The sequence below is a fragment of the Balaenoptera physalus genome (assembly GCF_965194825.1).
Source record: "Balaenoptera physalus genome assembly, chromosome: 4".
Lineage (NCBI taxonomy): Eukaryota > Metazoa > Chordata > Mammalia > Artiodactyla > Balaenopteridae > Balaenoptera > Balaenoptera physalus.
In genome coordinates, this window is record NC_138891.1 from 19,212,281 (window position 1) to 19,236,252 (window position 23,972).

Sequence of the window (23,972 nt, forward strand, 5' to 3'; positions counted from 1 at the left end):
TCAAATCACTCTACCTCTCTGTGCTTCATTTGCTACATCTGTGAAATCAGGATAGTAAGCTAATGCAGGTAAATGCTTAAAGCAACACTTGGTACAGTGCTCAACAAACGTTGGTTAACTTTATTTTCTAAAGAAAGTGGGAGGACAAAACTAGGGGTCTAGGTAGCCAGAGAAAAGCAAGGGCTAAGTTGCTCTTCTGTGCAGCCTGGCGGGCACAACATCGGTTGACCAGGCGCACACATCTCAGGGTGACGCCCTAGCGCAGCCTCGGGTCTCGAACTCTCCTGCCTTTCTGCTAAACGCGCTCCGCATTCCAGCCCACAGGCTCCCTACGTCCCGCCGACGCTGCGCAGGCGCAGACTCCGCGGTGCGCACACAACGCACATGCGCGCTCAGGTGCGCTGGTAAAGCAAAAATGGCGGCGGCGGCAATGCGCGTGGCGGCACCCGGAATCAGGCTCAGTGCTGTAGTGAGAAGTCTCCGGGCCGCGGTGCGCAGCGTGTGCGCCCAGCCTGTCTCTGTTAATGAGCGCATCGAGAACAAGCGTCAAGCCGCACTACTGGGAGGAGGGCAGCGCCGCATCGACGCGCAGCATAAGCGAGTGAGTCCTAGGCCAGCCCGCTTCCGGCGGTCGCGGCCTATCACAGCGTGCGCGGCTCGCGGCGTACGGGGCCTCCCAGCCAATCCGCGCGATGCCGCGAGGGGCGGGGCGGAGCCGAGGATGTTCACCTTGTGAACCTATTGCCTTTCACTGGGGCAGGTAAAATCAGGACAAGCACGGTTGTGCTTTGTCAGTGTCTGCTTTCCCTTTGGAATTTTAGACGGGTCTGGCTGGGCTCCAGCTGCTTACCAGTTAACAACTATGAACTTTTGGACAAGTTACTCCTTTGGAGTCAATTTATTCTAAATAGAAGATGGTAATAATTCTCCCCTTGTAATCTTACTGGAATAAGACAGTGAAGCAATGATAGACACTTAATTAAAAAAAAAAAAAACCTTGTTCTTCTCATGCCCCATGAAAGAGTGGTGGTAGGTTCTTGCTCCATTATGGAAGCAGGAAAATCAAGGCGTTTGGCAGGGGAAGTTACATGGGCAAACTCACATTCGTCTGGGGTGGCTGTGTGGTGTGCGCAGGGAACTTGTGGAAACTCTGCCCCCCGAATGCCAGCCGAACCTCCTTTAGGGTATCAGCGTTCTTGCTGGGTAGGAAAGACACCTTCGGAAGCAGGTGTTTTTTTCCTGGGGGTGCTCAGGTTACTCTGAGAGTTTGGCTGGAGTGAGCAGCTGAGGCACTGCCACCCACTTCCCCGGGGTACTGCGAGGCCCAAATCGGTGACTTGGGACTTGAAACGAGGCTTGCTCAGTGCGTCCTGGACACGTGTGAGTCTGGCCTGATGTGCTGGATGGGTTAAATAACCAACCTGGAAGATGCAAAAGTGAAATTTTTAGAGGTGAAGGGACACTGAGGCATAAATTTACAGGCGTGGGGGTAGTGGGGTCTTTAGTGAGGACATTTGCACTGGCCCTTTATTAACTCTAATTTGAGTGTTAATTTAGATGTTGTAAATGCCCATTTGACAAGAGCCTGAAGGTGACAGTTCCTTTTTGCCATTTGGGAGTGAGATGTAAATTTGGTTGACAGTGTTTGGTGCCCGGAGTGCTTTTCCTCCCTCCCCTGAGGTCCCTGGGGTGGCAGTGTTTGGGGTGAGGGAATTTTATTATTATTATTTTTTGGCTGCATTGAGCGGCATGCGAGATCTTAGTTGGCATGCGGGATCTTAGTTTCCCAACCAGGGATCGAACGGGTGCCCCCTGCAGTGGAAGCGGGGATTCTTAACCACTGGACCTCCAGGGAAGTTCTGTGAGGGAACTTTAGATTATCCTCTGGAAAGGCCTGTCAGTGCTCCCTGCACTCTTTCTGTTGGGGCCCATGGCTCAATCCCTCCCTGGAACATCATCCCACCCATTTCCAGACGGATCTTACTGGATTTAGATGCAGCCTCCAGAAACTGTTTTTCTTTTGCCAAGGCTGACTTAGTCAGGAGGCTTACTTGGTTTAAATCTCCTACTCCATACCCTTTTACACAATATTTGGACTACTTCCATAGGATAGATTCCCAGAAATGGAATTACTGGGTCAAAAGATACGAATATTTTTAACACTGATATATGTTGCCAGATTGCTTTCTTGAAAACTTATTTTACACAGTAGTGTAGAGGATTACCTTTTTGTTTTAATACCACCTCACTGGCATTGGCTTCCTTCTTAAGAGGAAAATATAGCTAGTTAGAGGTGTTTTTTTTTTTTTTAACAGGGGTCGGGGATAGACAATGGGCCTGGTTATTGGTCTTGGTCTAAGGGCTTGGGAGCCCAAGCAATGGAGGCTCTTGACAGGTTGAGGTCTCCAACCTCACCCCCTCCAAGAACCATTTTTTAACTCCTCTCAAGTGAGCTCTTTAGCACTCTCTGTCCCACTCTTTTTCTACTAAGGCACTCTCTGCTGTGGGGTTGTCTGTGTATCACAGAGTCACTGTCAGGGGTAGGATCCCTAAGCAGGGCCCCCAATGTAGGAGAAGACCCTGGAGGAGGCAGGAGAAGAACCAGGAAGTGTCCTTGGGGCTGGACCCTAGTGAGGTGAGCTTCTGTGGGGTTCCTTAGAAGAAGCTTGTGAACCTGGGGGTGTAGCCTCAGACCCTTCGTGAAGCCTGCTTTAGTTTTCTATCTCCTGCTTCTGCGTTCTCCTTTTTACTGCTCCTTGGGTCTCCAGTAAATGTTTGTAGAACTCGTTATCTTGTTCCAGGGTCAGGCTCTCCTTACCCCCACTTCTCCTCTCTGCCTTTTCCTCCTACTCCCTTAATTTGCTTCCACAGTTAGTGGCTCCTGGAACAGCCGGTCTGCCCTGATTTCCTTACTGGCTGAATTCTACTGATAACACCTTTCTCTTGGGCAGGTTTATGGAACAGAGGCTTTCACATGGGGTGAAGGCAAAAACTAGTCCTCCTGGCCCTCCCATGAGCACTCCTTGCTTACTGACTTTTGTTTATGATGACATCACTGAGCGATTTTTGTTGCATTTTAGGGAAAGCTAACGGCCAGAGAGCGGATCAGTCTCTTGCTGGACCCCGGCAGTTTTGTTGAGAGCGACATGTTTGTGGAGCACAGATGTGCAGATTTTGGAATGGCTGCTGATAAGAATAAGGTATCTGTTCACAGTGGTGGTGCAAGCCTTCAGGTTTCACTTACCAACTGTGGCCCTGCAGTTCGACACACTAGATTAATGAAGTCCTTTCAGGATACATTGAAACATTTTCAAGTGTGGGGCCCTGGAATTGCAGAAGTGCCTCTTGAGAAGCACTGCTGGGGCCTCCAGGTTCCCCACTCAACTTTGTCTACAGATGAAGGAACGTGGGTGCACTACTCATACCTTGTGCAGGGTGACTCTGGCCCAGCTCCCAGGGCTCCGGTGTGGGTTCACAGTTCTCGCTGGTATAGAATGACAAACTTAGAAGGAGAGTTGAGAATTTTTTTTGATTGTTCTGGTCTGCCTAGGCACCAGGGACCCCTAAAGGCTAACCAGTCGCCTCTTTTGACATACTTTAAGTTTATGCCTTGGAGTTTTGGAGGTCAGAGTTACCAACACTTGTTCCTTTAGTTGGATGTTCTCCATGGTGCACAGAGTTCTTTGGACTCTCTTTTGGTCCATTTATTTTCAAGACTATGATCAAAGATTTGTAACCTTGGCACTAAACTTGCTGGCTCCATTTGAGCCATTATGGGCCACACAGTGACTGTCAGAATTCCGAGCAAAATGATAGGTTTGCCTTTTTAAGGTTTGGGGGTGGGATGTGTGGCTCTGTAGAAGTTGCCATGTTTTGTTATATATTCTCCTTCCTCCTGTGAGCGTTCGGTAGTGGCATCCCTAGGGGGTCCCCTGATTATTCTGCTTTTAGGAAGGAGGGTAAGGCCCAAGACTACAGTGTTCTGTTGATGAAGCAGTAGCCCAATGCTTGCTGTTGCAGAGCTGAGGGGGGAAGCGGGGATTCCTTCATGTTCTTTATTCATATTGAATTTTAAGGAATTTGGGGTGTAGTTTTTTTTTAGGGGGAGTCTTTCCTTGGGGCATAACTGAGAAATTAATTAAGAGAAGTGTTTGGTTTTTTTAACTTTTATTTTTCTATTTTTCTGGTAGTTTCCTGGAGACAGTGTGGTCACTGGACGGGGCCGAATCAATGGAAGATTGGTTTATGTCTTCAGTCAGGTATTTCATACTCTAATTGGCTGAGGTTTCCTCGAGGGCAGAGCCAGGAACAAAATATGTGAGAAGAAAACAGTCCTGGGGAATGAAAACTTGCCTGTAGTTGGGGCAGGTGAGGGAATCACTTTGTTTCTTAGTGCGTATGTCCAGCGTATTACACTATTATAATGTAATAGGGTGTTTTTAATTAGGGAGAAAGACTCCTTAGTCGGTTTGGGGGAGGATCACAGGGCAGTAGTCATCTAAGAAGTCACAGGAACCAGGAGTTTATCCAAGTGAGTGAGATTCCTCTTGGCATGTTGCGTGCGTGCCGGGAGGGCAGCCGTGTCCTGGGCAGATTGTGTGGACCTGAGGGAGTGCAGCGGATGCAGCTTGGGCAGAGGGGATTTGACTCTCAGAGCCACAGGCCCCTTGAGTTTTAGGCTTTCATGAAAGAGTTCAAACAATTTTTGTTAGGCTGCATCAAGACATACAGTTTCTTCACACGGACACCATAGGATGTATGTAGTAGGCAGAATGTAGTAGGCAGAATAATGGCCTGCAAATATATCCAAATCCTAATCCCTGAAACCCGTGAATATGTAATTTTACCTGACAAAGGGGAATTAAGCTTGCAGATGGAACTAATGTTACTAATCAGTTGACCTTAAAATAGAATAGCTTGGGTTATCCAGGTGGGCCCAGTGTAATCACAAGGGCCCTTAAAAGTGGGAGAGAGGCAGAAGGGGAGGTCAGAGTAATGCTATGTGAGAAGGACTTGGTCTGCTGTTGCTGGCTTAGAAGAGGGAGGAAGGGGGTCATGAGGTGAGGAATGTAAATAGGGTGGTCTCTAGAAGCTGGAAAAGATAAGACAGCAGATTCTCCTCTGGAGCCTCCAGAAAGGAGCATAGCCCTGCTAACCTTGATTTTAGCTCACTGAGACCCATGTAGGACTTCTAAATTACAGAACTGTAAGATAATGAATATGTGTTGTTTCAAGCCACTGAATTTGTGGTAATTTGTTACAGCAGCAGTAGAAAACTAACACAAAGAACATATTGTATACTATTTTTTGTTTGATTTATTTTTCCTCCACTGAGAGTTGGAAATATGTATATAATTCTAAATATTTAGTTTCTTTTACAGATCTTAAAGGTATAGAGCTTATTTAGGAACCTAGAACGTTTTCCGGGTTTGAGAGTAAAATAATTATACTTGATTATTTTAAGATTTATTTAGACAGTACTCATTTGCTAATAGAATTACTTTTAAAATATTTTAAAACTGTGTTCTAAATGGGTCTGCCGAATGCCTAACTAGAAGGGATCATCTCTCTTTTGTAATTTATGAGAGCTAGGCAAAGAATTGTATAGAAGGAACCATTAGTAAGATAGCTAGAACAAAGAAGGCTATTGTGCTTTCTGGGCACGATGTTCCCTTAACTATTAAGGAGATAACAAAAATTCATTGAATTGATGCTTTGGAGCACCTCTTAACGCCCGCCCATGGGTTTGGGTGGGAGTGAGGGGGAGGTGGAGATGACTGAGACAGTTCTTGCCCTGGAGAAGCTAATCATTTTGTAGGTAGAATGGGGCAGAACAGGAGTGGCTACAGTTACCGATAGCCGGTGAGAGGTTCTGGGCACGTGCCATGGGCTCAGGACAAGGGAAGATCACATCCAGATCCAGGAAAGCTTTAGGGAAAATGGGGCATGTGAAGTAGGCCCTGAAGGATACTGCAGGGGAGGAGTGATGGGTCAGCTTTTTTGTAGTGATCCCCCAAATGTTAACATCTGCAGGCATTTTTTTCTGCGGGGAGCTTCTGTTTTTCCAGAGAAGCAGTCGCAGTCCTTTGCGTGATAATTGGCTTTAGATGTGTTCTGGGGGAGGTGGGTGGGAGGAAGGAGGGGCCAGCAGTGGCTCATCATTCACTGTACAGCTTAGGCATCTCACCTGTTTTCAGCCTTGCCTTTGCTGCCTTTTGTGCCTGGGGATTGTGACTCCAGAAGCCCTCTGGTTAAGTTTCTTTAGAGAGTAAACCTCCTTTCTCCTCTCCAGGTGAAGAAGAGGCCCTGTGGGGTCTAACTGCTCCCAACACAGACTTCCTGTCAGTCTGCTTTCCAGCGCACTTTCTGTGGTTCCTGGGCTGTCCCCTCCTGTGGTTACTCCCTCTGCAGGTGTAAAGGCTTCCATTTGCTCCAAGTCAGATATTCTTGTGCTTTCACTTCCCTCATTTGTTCACTCTCTTCTGCTGTTGTTTCCTCTTCCTTTTTTTGTCCTCATGGGCTGAATGTGTTTTTAATTCCCTACTGTCTTTTTGATGGGAGTTTAGGAAGGAGGTCATTCCTGCAAGAAGCTTTTTATATCAGAAGGTAATGAAAATCCAGAAGCAAGAAGAAGCAGTGAGGACTCTGATTCACTTCTTTCACCTCCTTTGTCAAAACAGCAGATATTTCCTAGTAATAGAAATGTCTGTTTGACCTCCATAGAATCTGATTTTTTTGGGTTAATTCTGCCAGAAAAGTTTTCCTTCCCTCAGAGCTACAAGTTATTTTTGTATACAAAGACTAGGTCTTTTGCTCTTCACATTACATGAACTCCTTTTAAGACATTTTATTCACTATTCATTCTATGGAATACTTTATGTCACACTTTTCCCCTAATCTTTTAAGCTTCTGAAAATCCTTTAAAAACTTTTATCCATGATTTTTCCATTTCCTCCTCCTATTGGGTCTTCATCTCTGGCTAGTCACTCCATATTATTTTTTGATTTGTTTTCTTTTTAGGATTTTACAGTTTTTGGAGGCAGCCTGTCCGGAGCACATGCCCAAAAGATCTGCAAAGTAAGTATTTATTTATTTTTTATAAATTTGCTTTTTTAAAAAAAATTTTTATTTTATTTTTGGCTGTGTTGGGTCTCCGTTGCTGCGTGCGAGCTTTCTGTAATTGCGGTGAGCAGGGACTACTCTTCGTTGTGGTTGCGCGGGCTTCTCAATGTGGTGGCTTCTCTTGTTGCAGAGCGCGGGCTCTAGGCGCATGGGCTTCAGTAGTTGTGGCACACGGGCTCAGTAGTTGTGGCTCACAGTCTCTAGAGCGCAGGCTCAGTAGCTGTGGCACACAGGCTTAGTTGCTCCGCGGCATGTGGGATCTTCCCGGACCAGGGCTCGAACCTGTGTCCCCTGCATTGGCAGGTGGATTCTTAACCACTGCACCACCAGGGAAGCCCCCAAAGTAAGTATTTAATATTGAAAACAAACTCAATACTTTCATCAGTCACATGGGGTGGGGCAGAGGTGTGCAGGATGTGGTGCTGACCTGAAGGTGCCTTCAGTCCAGGGCAGGAGGTCTTAACATTTTTTGTAGCATGGATCCCTTTGGCAGGCTGGTGAAGCCGGACCCGCATTTTTTATATTTTTTTAAAATTTAAAGTCTTTATTGAATTTGTTACAGTATTGCTTCTGTTCTATGTTTTGGTATTTTGGCATGAGGCATGTGGGATATCAGCTCCCCGACCAGGGATTGAACCTGCACCCCTTGCATTGGAAGGTGAAGTCTTAACCACTGGACTGCTGGGGAAGTCCCTGGACCCTCATTTTTACACATGCATAAAGTAAAATGTAGGATTACAAGAGATTGAAAATTAAAAAATCACATTTGTAATATATATGCTTCCTTATTAATGAATTAAATAACGAGATTTAGCAGTGGATAAACTGCTATAATTTCAAAGTTGGCATGAGTTGAAAACGATATTTCAAGATATCTGCCAGAAAGTGGGACCCACCAGAAAGTGGGAATTTCCTGGTGGTCCAGAGGTTAACTAAGATCCCACATGCCGTGCGGTGTGGCCAAAAAAAAAAAAAAGATATTTGCAGCAACTTTAATGTGGCATAAACATCTGTGGCTTCTATTAATGACAAAGTCACAGGTATTTCTAATACTGCTGTGGTTAATAAAATGTAAAATTTTCCAAGTTCATGGACTCCTTGAAATCTACTCACAGGCTCCTTACAGCTCTGAGGACCCCAAGTAAAGAACCCATGGTCTAGGTGGAGAATCCAGGTACTAAAAAAGCAGTGCAAGGATTACGTGATGGTGTTTAAAAAATGCTGCTACAGATGAGATGCTCTGGTGGTGAATAAAAGTGTAGATCATATTTGGGGAGTTTTGGAATAAAGGTAGAGTTGACTTTTAGTAGCTGGGCAGGGCTTCCCTGTGTAATGGAATACCAGGCTTCTCGGTGTGGTCCTGTCATGTGTTACTCCTGAGACCTTGGGCCAGTCACTAAACTTTTAAACCTTCCTAATTTCCTCTTCTTATTGCCTCTGTTGTGATTGCTAAATGAGATAATGGAAGTGAAAGTGCTTTGTAAATTCTCAAGGACTGTTAGAAATGTTGCTCATTAGGCTGTCAACTACTGACCCATGAGGAAAATCTGTCTTATTAGAAGTAAAAGGCCTGGGCCTGGCCTCCAGTTAATAGATGGGTCCACATTTACTTTCACAAAAATACTGCTTTGCCATTCTGTCTATCAGTTCAAAATATTATTTTGTTCAGGCCCAGGCTGAAAAAATATTACAGCCTGGGCCTGAGGCTCTAGAAATGGTTGCCATGAACAGTCTTCGCCCCTGCAAATGGGAAGTGCTTTGGCTCTTGGCTGCTTGGGGGGCTTTAATCAGAGGTTTAAATATCTGATTTTCTGTCTTCCACGAGGTACCCAATCATCATGTGGAATGGAGCCAGTGTTATGGACTCCTGTTTTGAAAAGTACACTCAGAACATTTTCCAGAAAACCACCATGGTGCTTTGTAAATGCTGTTTTTCATAACAGGATCAGTTGTCTCACAAAAGATTTTTCTGCTGTCTCAGATCATGGACCAAGCCATGACAGTGGGGGCTCCGGTGATTGGACTGAATGACTCTGGAGGAGCACGGATCCAAGAGGGAGTAGAGTCTTTGGCTGGCTACGCAGACATCTTTCTGGTGAGAAACCGTTAATAGAGAATGGAAGAGTACAGAGAGTTCTCTAAGCTGCGTCCTGGTCAGAGCTTCCCCATCTTACCTCACTGTGTCCTGTAGCTCCTTCCTGTGTCATTGGGGTGGCATGAAGGGTGGATGGAAAGCAAGAGAGATGGGGGTTCCTGGTGGCCTAGTGTTTAGGACTCTGCTGTGGCCCCGGTTCAATCCCTGGTCGGGGGAACTGATAAGGTGGGGAGGGTTATCTTTCTTTTTCTTTCATAGAGGCCACTGATACTTACAGGGGAAAACAAAATTAAAGATTATTCAGAAGGGAAAGTCACTTAAGTATTTTTTTTTTCAAAAGCAAGGAGGAGGGAATATAAAAGATTAAAATGAACTGACTTGCTAAAAATTAGGAATTTTATTATTACTTTAACTTTACTTTATATCAGAGTATAGTTGATGACCAATGTTATGTTAGTTTCAGATGCACAGCAAAGTGATTCAGTTATACATATACATGTATCTATAGAATTAACAGTTTTAAAAAAAGCAATGTTTTTTGTTTTTTGTTTTGGTTAAGACATTACAAGATCATTATACAAAGTTCAAGCTGTAGTACAAAGAAGAAAGAAATCCCACCATCACCCGAGATCCCACCATTCAGAAGCATCTGGTGAACATCATTTCAGATATCTGCTTTCTTACAGACTAAAAGAGAAAGAAATGAAAAGAAACACAAGCATTAAATGCATTATTTGAAGTAGGAAGTGCATTGTGAGAGTATAGTAAGGGAGGTTGGGGTGAGGGAGAGATACTGCCAGATGTAAACTTGAGAGAAGGGACAGATCAGCATGTCCAGGGAGGGGAGGGGAGAAAGGACAGAGACAGGCAGACATTGTTTCTAATCAGGCCAGCTGTTCTTGCCATCACATCCCCTGGCCTGCAGGCTCATGAGGGTTTTATTCCCTACGACTGCCCTTCGTGATCAGTCAGAAAAATGTGTGTTTGCTTTGTGTACGACACTCTGGTAGTTGTGGGAGTACTTGTGTTCATTGAGAAGCCACTTTGTAGATCTTAAACCTACTTTTTAATCTTTACACTTGAGCTCTGGGGATAGCCCACTGGGGAGTAAAGGCACTCCCGTATGTCTTTTACCCACATTCACCAGTTGTTTACATTTTGCCTGTTTGCTCTATCATTTTTCTCTCCGTATGCACATATTTGCACATTATATTTTTCTGAAACATTTGAGAGTAAATTGGAGATTGTGCCTCCTTTATCTCTTAAATCCTTCATTGTATGTTTTCTAAGAACAAGGACATTCTTATATAAACAGAGTACAGTAATTGGGAAACTTCATATTGATTCATCAGTATTATTCTTATTCGTGGTCCTTATTCATATTTCATCAAATGATCCTAATAACGGCCTTTATAGTTATCCCCCCTCCCCGCCCTTCCCCCCCCCCCCAATCCAGGATTAAGTACTGCCTTTAGTTGTCATATATCTTTAATCTCCTTCAATCTGGAGCATTTCCTCAATTTCTCTTTGTCTTCTATGACTTTTGATTTTTTTTAAAACAGCTTTATTGAGGTATAATTTACGAAGCATAAAATCCATCCATTGTAAGCATACATTTCAACGATTTTTAAGAAACTTGTGCAACCATCCCCGCAGTCTACAATTTAGAATGTTTCCCTCCAAAAAGATCCTTCCTGCCTGTTTTCAGTCAATTCCTACCCAGCCCTAGGTAGCCACTGATCAGCTTTCTGCCTCTACAGTTTTTTCATCTCTCTTCACTTAACATAATGTTTTTGAGGTTCATTCATATTGTACTGTGTATCAGTGGTTTGTTTTTATTGCTGAATAATATTATATACATATACCATATTTTGTTTATCCATCCACTAGTTGATGGACATTCGGGTAGTTTTTACATTTTGAATATCATAAATAATGCTGCTATGGACATTTGTATATAACTCATTGTGTGGACATATGTTTTCATAGCCCTTGAGTAGATTCCTAAGAGTGAAATCGTTGGATCAAATTATTGAACCCAAGTTCTTGTGCCCAATGCACAGTGAAGCCAAACAAATGGAAATGTCGGAGACTGGAGCGGAGAAAAGTTTATTGTAGGGCCAAGCAAAGACCTGAACTCCTCCATGGGTTTCAGGGAAGAGTTTTCAAGGGGAAGGTGAGGGAGGGGAGTAGCAGGGTGTGTGTGTCTGATTGGTTGGTGGTGAGGTAGCAGGGTGGTGTTTCAGGAATCTCAGTCATCAGCCTTCCGGTTCCAACCAGTCTGGGGTCCGCATGCTTGTGCTCAGGGGACCTGAGTTCCTGTAGAAGAACTCAGAGATATGTATCAAATTGTTATGCACATCCTCTGAGGAGGAACCAGGCCCAGGCCCCATGCCGCACTATTATTTCTTTCTGCATTCCCTCAATCCCCTAATTAGTAACTATTTGAGTCTGTCCTTTGGAACTCAGGGAAGGTCTAGGAGGCTAAAACCTTTTTCCTACAAACAAGAAATGGGGGACACAGAAAGGCTTTTGTACTTGGGAGGGCCTCACAGGGTCCTGCTCGGTTTCATTGTAAGTTTATGTATAACTTTTTTAAGAAACTGCCAAATTTTTTCCCAAAGTGACTGTACCCTTTTATATTACCACAAGCAGTGTAATTGAGGGTTTCAGGTTTTCCCCATCCTTGTTGACACGTAGTATTGTCAATCTTTTCCATTATAGCCATTTCAGTGGTAAGTAGTGGTATCTCTCTGTGGTTTTAATTTGCATTTCCCATCTGACTAATCCTGTTGAGTATCTTTTTATGTACATGGTAGTCATTTGTATATCTTCTTTGCTGAAATGTTTGTTCAGATCTTTTGCTCATTTTGTAATTGGATTTTGGGTACGAGTTCTTTATACATTCAGGATACAAGTCCTCTATCAGATATATGATTTTCAAATATTTTTTACTAGTCTGTGGCTTTTTATTCCTTTTTTTTTTTTTAATTAATTTATCATTTATGTTGGGCTGTGTTGGGTCTTCATTGCTGTGTGTGGGCTTCCTCTAGTTTCAGGGAGTGGGGGCTACTCTTCATTGCGGTGCGCAGGCTTCTCATTGTGGTGGCTTCTCTTGTTGCGGAGCATGGGCTCTAGGCACGCGGGCTTCAGTAATTGTGGCATGTGTGCTCAGTAGTTGTAGCTCGCGGGCTCTAGAGCACAGGCTTAGTAGTTGTGGCACACGGGCTTTGTTGCTACACGGTGTGTGCGATCTTCCTGGACCAGGGCTCGAACCTGTGTCCCCTGCATTGGCAGGAGGATTCTTAACCACTGCGCCACCAGGGAAGTCCCTGTGGCTTTTTATTTCTTAATGGTGGCATTTTAAGTGCAAAAGTTTTAAATCTTAAAGTCCAGTTTATCAATTTTTTTCTTTTGTAGGTCATGCTTTTATTCTCATACAAGAACTGTGCCCAATACAAAGTCATGAAGATTTTGTCTAGTGGTTTTGTTACCAACCAGGGTTCTTGGCCTCCTTAATCAATAGAAATTGGTCAGAGGCCAGACAAGAAATTCAGGCAAGGCTTTATTGGGGCCCCTGCTGCAGCAGGAGGGAGCGAGAACAAACAACAGGTTCCCTTGCTTGCTTGCTCACTGAGGGGGGTGCAGGCGAGCTTTTTCATTACATGGGGTGAGGGTAGGGGTGTGTCTGGGAGTCGGGCTGGAGGGGTGGCTTAGGTAGTCTGCCCACCCTTTAGGTGGTGTTGTGTGCAGGGGGCATGTGCAGTGCCCTGCTTTAGCTCCGGGCTCTTCAAAAGTGGCAGTTGCGTTTTTTGGTCTCTTTGTATCTTTTGTCCAGAATTTGCCCTGATTGCACCTGCATGCAGTTATTTTTAGTCCCATGTAGTTTCCTTGTATTTTGTTGCTCGAGGAGAGATGTGTCCAGGTGCAAGCACTGCAGCACTGCAGCAAAGGGTCCCAGCTCCCAGCCTGTCTCAGTTTTTTTTCATGGGGTTTTATAGGTTTTTGGCTTTATATTAGGTCTGTGATCCCTTTTGAGTTAATTTTTGAGTATGGTGTGAGGTCGGGTCCAAATTCATCCTTGTCCCACCACCATTAATTGACATGACTATTCTTTCCCTACTGAATGGTCCTGGCACTTTGGTGGAAAGAAAATCAATTGACCATAAATATAAGGGTTTATTTCTGGACTCAGTTTTTTTCCATTGATGTATACGCTTATCCTTACATCAGAAACACACTTTCTCTTCTGATAGTCTTATAATGTGTATGTTGGTACATTTGATTTCCCACAGGTCCCTCAGCCTCTGTTCTTTTTTCCTTTTTTTTTTTTTTTTTTTTTGCTGTTCCTCAGAGTTGTGAACTTAAAAACTGTTCACAAACTAAAAGTTGTGTCAACTTAAAAAAAAAAAGCACAATGTGAGAGTTGCGAGTTAAGTTTTATTTGGGGCAAAATGAGGACTGCAGCTCGGGAGACAGCATCCCGAATAGCTCTGAGAAACTGCTCCAAAGAGGTAGGAGGGAAGGTCTGTATATATGTGATTTTGGTGAAGGAGGAAAACATGTAATCAAGCACATATTTTTTGTAGAAGTTTTCTGCTAGTCTCATGAAAGTTACTGCTAGTCACGAGGAGCAGATGTCACCATGAAGGATTTTAGTGTTTTTCTAGATATGAGGAGATGCAAGAATTGGGCTCAGGGGCTTCCCTGGTGGCACAGTGGTTGAGAATCTGCCTGCTAATGCAGGGGACACGGGTTCGAGCCCTGGTCTTGGAAGATCCCACATGCCGAGGAGCAGCTGGGCCCGTGAGCCACAATTACTGAGCCTGCGCGTCTGGAGCCTGTGCTCCGCAACAAGAGAGGCCGCGATAGTGAGAGGCCCGCGCACCGCGAAGAAGAGTGGCCCCCACTTGCCACAACTAGAGAAAGCCCTCGCACAGAAACGAAGACCCAACACAGCCATAAATAAATAAATAAATATTAAAAAAAAAAAAAAAAGAATTGAGCTCATAAAATTGGCTCCTGAAAATATCTAACATTCTGAAGACCTGTTCTGCCAGTTTTTCCCAGAGCACGGAGTTCCTAATTTCAGCTCTCCACCCTGAACTCCTTTCGGGGCAGTGTTGAAAGTCAGTAGCTGCAAATGCACAAGATTTAATCCTTGTAGAGGTAGATGGCAAGTGCCAATTGTAGTTGACATTTATTTTTTAATATTTGTTTATTTATTTGGTTGCACCAGGTCTTAGTGGTGGCAGGCGGGCTCCTTAGTTGCGGCTCGCTGGGCTCCTTAGTCGTGGCATGTGAACTCTTAGTTGTGGCATGCATGTGGGACCTAGTTCCCTGACCAGGGATCGAACCCAGGCCCCCTGCATTGGGAGCACAGAGTCTTATCCACTGTGCCACCAGGGAAGTCCCTAAACTTAGACATTCTAAAATGTAAAGTTCAATGGAATTGAATGCATTCATAATTTTATGCACCTACCATTGTCCACCTCCGTAACTTTTTTTTTAAGTGTCAATTCTTTTTTTTTTTAATGTTTTTTAACATCTTTATTGGAGTATAATTGCTTCACAATGTTTTGCTAGTTTGCGCTGCACAACAAAGTGAATTAGCCACATGCATACATATATCCCCATATCCCCTCCCTCTTGCATTCCCTCCCACCCTCCCTATCCCACCCCTCTAGGTGGTCACAAAGCACTGAAGTGATCTCCCTGTGCTATGCGGCTGCTTCCCACTAGCTAGCTATTTTACATTTGGTAGTGTGTATATGTCAATGCTATTCTCTCACTTCATCCCAGCTTACCCTTCCCCCTCCCCGTGTCCTCAAGTCCATTCTCTACATCTGCATCTTTATTCCTGTCCTGCCCCTAGATTCTTCAGAACCATTTTTTTTAGATTCCATATATATGTGTTAGCGTACTGTATTTGTTTTTCTCTTTCTGACTTACTTCACTCTGTATGACAGACTCTAGGTCCATCCACCTCACTACAAATAACTCAGTTTCGTTTCTTTTTATGGCTGAGTAATATTCCATTGTATATATGTGCCACATCTTTATCCATTCATCTGTCGATGGACACTTAGGTTGCTTCCATGTCCTGGCTATTGTAAACAGTGCTGCATTGAACATTGTGGTACATGACTCTTTTTGAATAATGGTTTTCTCAGGGTATATACCCAATAGTGGGATTGCTGGGTCGTATGGTAGTTCTATTTTTAGTTTTTTTTTTTTTTCCACACACTCACACTGTATTTTATTTTTACAAGAGATAAATAGACTGTCACCAAGCATTGTACATGGATGACCACAACAAAAGCAACAATGATTGCAATTACCAAACATGAAACACACTCATACTATGTCATAATATTGACATTCAGTCCAGTAATCCTCCACTGTAACAGCTCCTTTACTTTGCAGTGAAAATTGATTTGTGTATTCTTTGCCTCTGAGTCCTTGTGGGATTTTTTTTTTTTTAATTCAGACAGAAAGTCACAAAAATTATACTCGTCCTCATCAGTTCACTCAGTCCCATGTAATTAATTGTTGTTTTTCATCTTGATCTTTTGTTAGCACTTTTATGAGTTCATCAGTTTTTCATCAGAGTTCTGAAAATGCTTATTCATTCAGTTCAGCAGTATAGTCAGTTACCAGAAACCTGTACTTGTCAGAGTCTTTTCCATGAATTTCTTGTAGATGAAACCCTTTTATAGGAACATATTTGCAAAATCATCAGAGTACACCCAGAACTGTCTGTAAATGACAAAAGACTTAAAAATGACCACGGTAAAAGATTTGATGAAAGTTCATAATAATGCAGTTGACAAGAAAATTAGTTATTTCTGAGATATACATTTTAAAGTAATAACTAGGATTGTTACTTATAACATTATACCAGAACATGTAAGATTTTTAGAAATTTCATGTAATGTCTGAAACATTTATATTAACATATTTCCATACATATTTCCATACAAATACAAGATTTTTAGAAATTTCATGTAACGTCTGAAACATTTATATTAACATATTTCCATACAAATAACCCAATGAAAGTTTAGTATTAGTTGTTTTGTTTGCTTTTTTATACTGCAGGTTCTTATTAGGCATCGATTTTATACACATCAGTGTATACATGCCAATCCCAATCGCCCAATTCAGCTCACCACCATCCCCACCTCACCGCAGTTTTCCCCCCTTGGTGTCCATATGTCCATTCTCTACATCTGTGTCTCAACTTCTGCCCTGCAAACTGGCTCATCTGTACCATTTTTCTAGGTTCCACATACATGCATTAATATACGATATTTGTTTTTCTCTTTCTGACTTACTTCACTCTGTATGACAGTCTCTAGATCCATCCACGTCTCAACAAATGACTCAATTTCGTTCCTTTTTATGGCTGAGTAATATTCCATTGTATATATGTACCACAACTTCTTTATCCATTCGTCTGTTGATGGGCATTTAGGTTGCTTCCATGACCTGGCTATTGTAAATAGTGCTGCAATGAACATTCGGGTGCATGTGTCTTTTTGAATTACGGTTTTCTCTGGGTATATGCCCAGTAGTGGGATTGCTGGGTCATATGGTAATTCTATTTTTAGTTTTTTAAGGAACCTCCATACTGTTCTCCATAGTGGCTGTATCAATTTACATTCCCACCAACAGTGCAGGAGGGTTCCCTTTTCTGCACACCCTCTCCAGCATTTATTGTTTCTAGATTTTTTGATGATGGCCATTCTGACTGGTGTGAGGTGATACCTCATTGTAGTTTTGATTTGCATTTCTCTAATGATTAGTGATGTTGAGCATCCTTTCATGTGTTTGTTGGCAATCTTCTTTGGAGAAATGTCTATTTCGGTCTTCTGTGCATTTTTGGATTGGGTTTTTTGTTTTTTTTGATATTGAGCTGCCTGAGCTGCTTCTATATTTTGGAGATTAGTCCTTTGTCAGTTGCTTCATTTACAAATATTTTCTCCCATTCTGAGGGTTTTCTTTTCATCTTGTTTATGGTTTCCTTTGCTGGGCAAAAGCTTTTAAGTTTCATTAGGTCCCATTTGTTTATTTTTGTTTTTACTTCCATTTCTGTAGGAGGTGGGTCAAAAAGGATCTTGCTGTGATTTATGCCATAGAGTGTTTTGCCTATGTTTTCCTCTAAGAGTTTTATAGTGTCTGGCCTTACACTTAGGTCTTTAATCCATTTTGAGTTTATTTTTGTGTATGGTGTTAGGAAGTTTTCTAATTTCATTCTTTGACATGTAGCTGTCCAGTTTTCCCAGCACCACTTATTGAAGAGGCTGTCTTTTCTCCATTTTATACTCTTGCCTCCTTTATCAAAGATAAGGTGACCAAATGTGCATGGGTTTATCTCTGGGCTTTCTATCCTGTTCCATTGATCTATATTTCTGTTTTTGTGCCAGTACCATACTGTCTTGATTACTGTAGCTTTGTAGTATAGTCTGAAGTCAGGGAGCCTGATTCCTCCAGCTCCGTTTTTCTTTCTCAAGATTGCTTTGGCTATTCGTGATCTTTTGTGTTTCCATACACATTGTGAAATTTTTTGTTCTAGTTTTGTGAAAAATGCCAGTGGTAGTTTGATAGGGATTGCATTGAATCTGTAGATTGCTTTGGGTAGTAGAGTCATTTTCACAATGTTGATTCTTCCAATCCAAGAACATGGTATATCTCTCCATCTGTTTGTATCATGTTTAATTTCTTTCATCAGTGTCTTATAGTTTTCTGCATACAGATTTTTTGTCTCCTTAGGTAGGTTTATTCCTGGGTATTTTATTCTTTTTGTTGTAATGGTATATAGGATTGTTTCCTTAATTTCTTTTTCAGATTTTTCATCATCAGTGTATAGGAATGCAAGAGATTTCTGTGCATTAATTTTGTGTCTTGCTACTTTACCAAATTCATTGATCAGCTCTAGTAGTTTTCTGGTAGCCTCTTTAGGATTCTCTATGTATAGTATCATGTCATCTGCAAACAGTGCCAGCTTTACTTCTTCTTTTCTGATTTGGATTCCTTTTATTTCTTTTTCTTCTGTGATTGCTGTGGCTAAAACTTTGAAAACTATGTTGAATAATAGTGGTGAGAGTGGGCACCCTTGTCTTGTTCCTGATCTTAGAGGCAATGGTTTCAGTTTTTCACCATTGAGGATGATGTTGGCTGTGGGTTTGTCTTAAATGGCCTTTATTATGTTGTGGTAGGTTCCCTCTATGCCTGCTTCTGGAGAATTTTTATCATAAGCAGGTGTTGAATTTTGTTGAAAGCTTTTTCTGAATTTATTGAGATTGTCATATGGTTTTTATCCTTCAATTTGTTAATCTGGTGTATCACATTGATTGATTTGCATATATTGAAGAATCCTTGCATTCCTGGAATAAACCCCACTTGATCATGGTGTATGACCTTTTTAATGTGCTGTTGGATTCTGTTTGCTAGTATTTTGTTGAGTATTTTTGCATCTGTGTTCATCAGTGATATTGGCCTGTAGTTTTCTTTTCTTGTGACATCTTTGTCTGGTTTTGGTATCAGGGTGATGGTGGCCTCGTAGAATGAGTTTGGGAGTGTTCCTCCCTCTACTATATTTTGGAGGAGTTTGAGAAGTATAGGTGTTAGCTCTTCTCTAAATGTTTGACAGAATTCGCCTGTGAAGCCATCTGGTCCTGGGCTTTTGTTTGTTGGAAGATTTTTAATCACAGTTTCAATTTCAGTGCCTGTGATTGGTCTGTTTATATTTTCTATTTCTTCCTGGTTCAGTCTCAGAAGGTTGTGCATTTCTAAGACTTTGTCCATTTCTTCCAGATTGTCCATTTTATTGGCATATAGTTGCTTGTAGTAATCTCTTATGATCCTTTGTATTTCTGCAATGTCAGTTGTTACTTCACCTTTTTCATTTCTAATTCTGTTGACTTGAGTCTTCTCCCTTTTTTCTTGATGAGTCTGGCTAATGGTTTATCAATTTTGTTTATCTTCTCAAAGAACCAGCTTTCAGTTTTATTGATCTTTACTATTGTTTCCTTCATTTCTTTTTCATTTATTTCTGATCTGATTTTTATGATTTCTTTCCTTCTGCTAACTTTGGGGGTTTTTTGTTCTTCTTTCTCTAATTGCTTTAGGTGTAAGGTTAGGTTGTTTATTTGAGATTTTTCTTGTTTCTTGAGGTAAGATTGTATTGCTATAAACTTCCCTCTTAGAATTGCTTTTGCTGCATCCCATAGATTTTGGTTTGTCGTGTTTTCATTGTCATTTGTTTCTAGGTATTTTTTGATTTCCTCTTTGATTTCTTCAGTGATTCCTGGTTATTTAGTATTGTGTTGTTTAGCCTCCATGTGTTTGTATTTTTTTTACAGTTTTTTTTCCTGTAATTGATATCTAGTCTCATAATGTTGTGGTTGGAAAAGATACCTGATACAATTTCAGTTTTCTTAAATTTACCAAGGCTTGATTTGTGACCCAAGATAGGTTTATCCTGGAGAATGTTCCATGAGCACTTGAGAAGAAAGTGTATTCTGTTGTTTTTGGATGGAATGTCCTATAAATATCAATTAAATCTATCTTGTTTAATGTATCATTTAAAGCTTGTGTTTCCTTATTTATTTTCATTTTGGAAGATCTGTCCATTGGTGAAAGTGTGGTGTTAAAGTCCCCTACTATGACTGTGTTACTGTCAATTTCCCCTTTTATGGCTGTTAGCATTTGCCCTATGTATTGAGGTGCTCCTATGTTGGGTGCATAAATATTTATAATTGTTATATCTTCTTTTGGATTGATCTGTTGATCATTATGTAGTGTCCTTCTTTGTCTCTTGTAATAGTCTTTATTTTAAAGTCTATTTTGTCTGATATGAGACTTGCTGCTCCAGCTTTCTTTTGATTTCCATTTGCATGGAATGTGTTTTTCCATGCCCTCAGTTTCAGTCTGTATGTGTCCCTAGGTCTGAAGTGGGTCTCTTGTAGGCAGCATATCTATGGGTCTTGTATTTGTATCCATTCAGCCAGTCTATGTCTTTTGGTTGGAGCATTTAATCTATTTATATTTAAGGTAGTTATCAATATGTATGTTCCTATTACCATTTTCTTAATTGTTTTGGGTTTGTTATTGTAGGTCTTTTCCTTCTCTTGTGTTTCCTGCCTAGAGAAGTTCCTTTAGCATTTGTTGTAAAGCTGGTTTGGTGGTGCTGAATTCTCTTACCTTTTGCTTGTCTGTAAAGGTTTTAATTTCTCCGTCGAATCTGAATGAGATCCTTGCTGGGTAGAGTAATCTTGCTTGTAGGTTTTTCCCTTCAATCACTTTAAATATGTCCTGCCACTCCCTTCTTCGTTGTGGAGTTTCTGCTGAAAGATCAGCTGTTAACCTTATGGGTATTGCCTTGTATGTTACGTGTTGCTTTTCTGTTGCTGCTTTTAATATTTTTTGTTTGTATTCAGTTTTTGATAGTTTCATTAATATGTGTCTCGGTGTGTTTCTCTTTGGGTTTATCCTGTATGGGACTCTCTGCTTCCTGGACTCAATTGACTGTTTCCTTTCCCATGTTAGGGAAGTTTTCGACTATAATCTCTTCAAATATTTTCTCAGACCCTTTCTTTTTCTATTCTTCTTCTGGGACTGTTATAATTCGAATGTTGGTGTGTTTAATGTTGTCCCAGAGGTCTCTGAGACTGTCCTCAATTATTTTCATTATTCTTTCTTCATTCTGCTCCTTGGCAGTTCTTTCCACTATTGTATCTTGCAGGTCACTTATCCGTTCTTCTGCCTCAGTTATTTTGCTATTGATTCCTTCTAGAGTATTATTAATTTCAGTTATTGTGTTCATCACTGTTTCTTTGTTCTTTAGTTCTTCTAGATCCTTGTTAAATATTTCTTGTATTTTCTTCATTCTGTTCCCGAGATTTTTGAACATCTTTACTGTCATTATTTTCAGTTCTTTTTCAGGTAGGTTGTCTATTTTGTCTTCATTTATTTGGGTTTTTAGTTTTTTACCTTGCTCCTTCGTCTGTAACATATTTTTTTGTTGTTTCATTTTTGTTTTTTCTTTTTGGATAGGTGGGGCGGTATTCCTGTCTTACTGGTTGTTTGGCTTGAGGCGTCCAGCATTGGAGTTTGCAGGCAGTTGGATAGATCCGGGTCTTGGTTCTGAGATTAATACCTCCAGGAGACCTCACTCCGATTAATATTCCCTGGGGTTTGAGGTTCTCTGTTAGTCCAGCAGTTTGGACTCAGAGCTCCCACCACAGGAGCTCGGGCCCAGCCTCTGGCCTGGGAACCAAGATCCCGCAAACTGTGTGGTGTGGCAAAAAAAAAAGAAAAGGAGGAGTATAATATCAAAGAATAAAAAACAAAATAAAATTAGAAAGATAAAAAATATATTAGGAAAAATAAAAATATAATTGAAACAACTGCAACAAGGTAAAATAAAACCACAACAGAAAAAAGAGAAAAAAAGTTGAGGGGGCGGGGGGAATAAGCCAAAAGGAGAGAACAGTAACAAAGTATGAAGAATAAAATAAAATTAGAAAATAAAAAGTTTATTAGGAAAAATAAAAATATAAATGAATCAACAACAGTGAATCAACAAGGTAAAACAGAACCCCAATCTAAAAGAGGAAAAAAGAAAAAGAAAAAAAAAGCCTTGGCTCTGGGGGTGGAGTTTAGGAGGGGTGGAACATAGGCAGGGGCAGGGTTTAGGGTGGGGTGGGACCTAGGCCCGTGGGGGAGTGACGCCTGAGCATGGGGCGGGGGCTTTGCTTAGGACCCTGTCGCTGGGGGTTCCTCCCATCCCCTTAGGTGTCTGTGGTCCCCCACCGGTGCCTAGTAGGTGCCCTAGTTGTGCAGAGATATGAATTCTGCATCCTCCTAGTCTGCCATCTTGACTCCCCCCTCTGCTGAGTTCTTTCTTGCTTCAGTTTCTGACATATCCGTTGCCCCTGGGCCATTGGGTGGGCTGGTTCCTGACTGGCGTGCACGCTCTGTGCTGGTGGTAGCCTGGAATTCCGCACCTGGAGAAACTTTTCAGCCAGCGGGGCAGCCGCAGGGAGGTGGGCAGGGGCCATCTCCATAACTTTTTGTTTTGCAAAAACTGAAACTCTATACCCATTAAACAATCACCCCCCATTATCCCCTCTGCCAGCCCCTGGTAACCACCATTCTACTTTGTCTGTATTATTTTGACTAAATAACTTAAGTAAAATCGTACAGTGTTTGTCTTTTTGTGACTGGCTTATTATTTCACTTAGCACAATGTCCTCAAGTTTCATCTATGTTGTAACATGTGACAGGATTTCCTTCCTTTTTAAGGATGAATAATATTCCGTTGTATAGATATACCACATTTTGTTTGTCCATGTATCTGTTGATGGGCATTTGGATTGATTCCACATTTCACCTATTGTGAGTAATGCTGCTATGAATGTGGGTGTACAAGTTATCTCTTTGAGACCCTGTTTTCCATTCTTTTTGGTATATCCCCAGAAGTAGAATTTCTGGATCATTTGGTAATTCTATTTAAAATTTTTTGAGGAACCACCATGCTGTTTTTCACAGCGGCTGTACCATTTTACATTCTTACCAATAGTGCACAAGGGTTCCACTTTCTCCACATCCTCACCAACACCACTTGTTTTCTGTTTTTTTGATAGTAGTCATCCTAATGTGTGTGATGTGGTATCTCATTCTAGTTTTGATTTGCATTTTCCTAATGCAAGTGATTTTGAGCTGGAGGGGGAGGAGCTTGCAACAGTGGGGTGAGGTGCAACAACAATGGCTGCCTAACTTCCTAGCTTCACCTCTGATCAGAATCAACAACCGGCTGTCGGAGCATAGATTTCCGATATTTGGAGGACAGGGTCCTTTTTGTCTGCCTCTGTGTAAGCCACTCCAGGAACACATGCATAGCTGCATGCCTCATGGCTGGGGGCAGGGGGTGGGTAGGGGTAGCTGCTACTGTGCTACCAGTTGAAATTGATTGCAATTAACCGCAATTTGCCCTCCAAATCTTCCTGTGGATGATAAGCCTTCAGTAGGCTTAACAGAGTTCCAAAAAGTTACATCAGAGAGATTCTGCCAGTGTAATTTTTGTCCAGGTGGGGAGACAGATTCCTGGTGCTTCCCATTCTACCATCTTCTCAGAATCCTCTCTGTGGATGCCTTTTTGTGCTGTCCTGAGCTATGTCCTGTGAATTATAGAAATTGGTCTCAGACCCAGGGCAGGGCTAAAAGTGGACATACTTCTCTTAAGCTGATGGGGTTCAGGGAAGGATAGAAGCTGGGGGATGGGCAAGGAGTCATTGGGCTCTTATCTTGCCTGGGTCTTCCAGCCCCCTGGGAAATCTTGTTTTTCCTAGAAGGTGGCCTGAGGCTTGGCTCTTCACAACACCCTTGTCCCTATGGAACCTTTTTGCCTTCTGCCACCTCCCTATTGCCCATCTGCCCTATGTAGGGGTGGGCAGACATTGAAGACTGAGTAAAGTAGCACCTGTCTCTTAGCCTTGGCTTGTAACTGTTGGGCATCCTCTGCGGATAGTGTGAAGAGGCTGCAAGTAGAGGTCATGGATCCAGGGTAAGTGTTGGCCCTGTATATTCCACCTAAGGTTTTCATTGATTCTTCCAGCCAGTTTTGTACACACAGGGGTCCTGGCCTGAGGTGTGTTTAGAGCTGGGGTGAGAGTGGTAGGATTCTCTCTGAGCTCATGTCCTGGTGGAGCTTTGGGGGAACTACTGCCCTGCCAAGGAGAGAAGAGGT

The 23,972-nt window shown here is 42.1% G+C and overlaps 1 protein-coding gene across 2 annotated transcripts in view; it reads left to right on the forward strand.

Annotated features, from left to right (window-relative positions):
* The first annotated feature begins 351 nt into the window (after window positions 1-351).
* Window positions 352-23,972, forward strand: part of PCCB (propionyl-CoA carboxylase subunit beta) — an 84,645-nt gene continuing 61,024 nt past the window's right edge. Inside the window, exons 1-5 of one of the 2 annotated variants that reach the window (XM_082459179.1) lie at window positions 352-601; window positions 3,081-3,200; window positions 4,191-4,259; window positions 7,021-7,077; window positions 9,104-9,217. In XM_082459179.1, the coding sequence (XP_082315305.1) occupies window positions 416-601; window positions 3,081-3,200; window positions 4,191-4,259; window positions 7,021-7,077; window positions 9,104-9,217 (546 nt within the window). In that variant the 5' untranslated portion in view covers window positions 352-415. The remainder of the gene's footprint in view (window positions 602-3,080; window positions 3,201-4,190; window positions 4,260-7,020; window positions 7,078-9,103; window positions 9,218-23,972) is intronic. The other variant, XM_082459180.1, reaches the window with a different exon arrangement.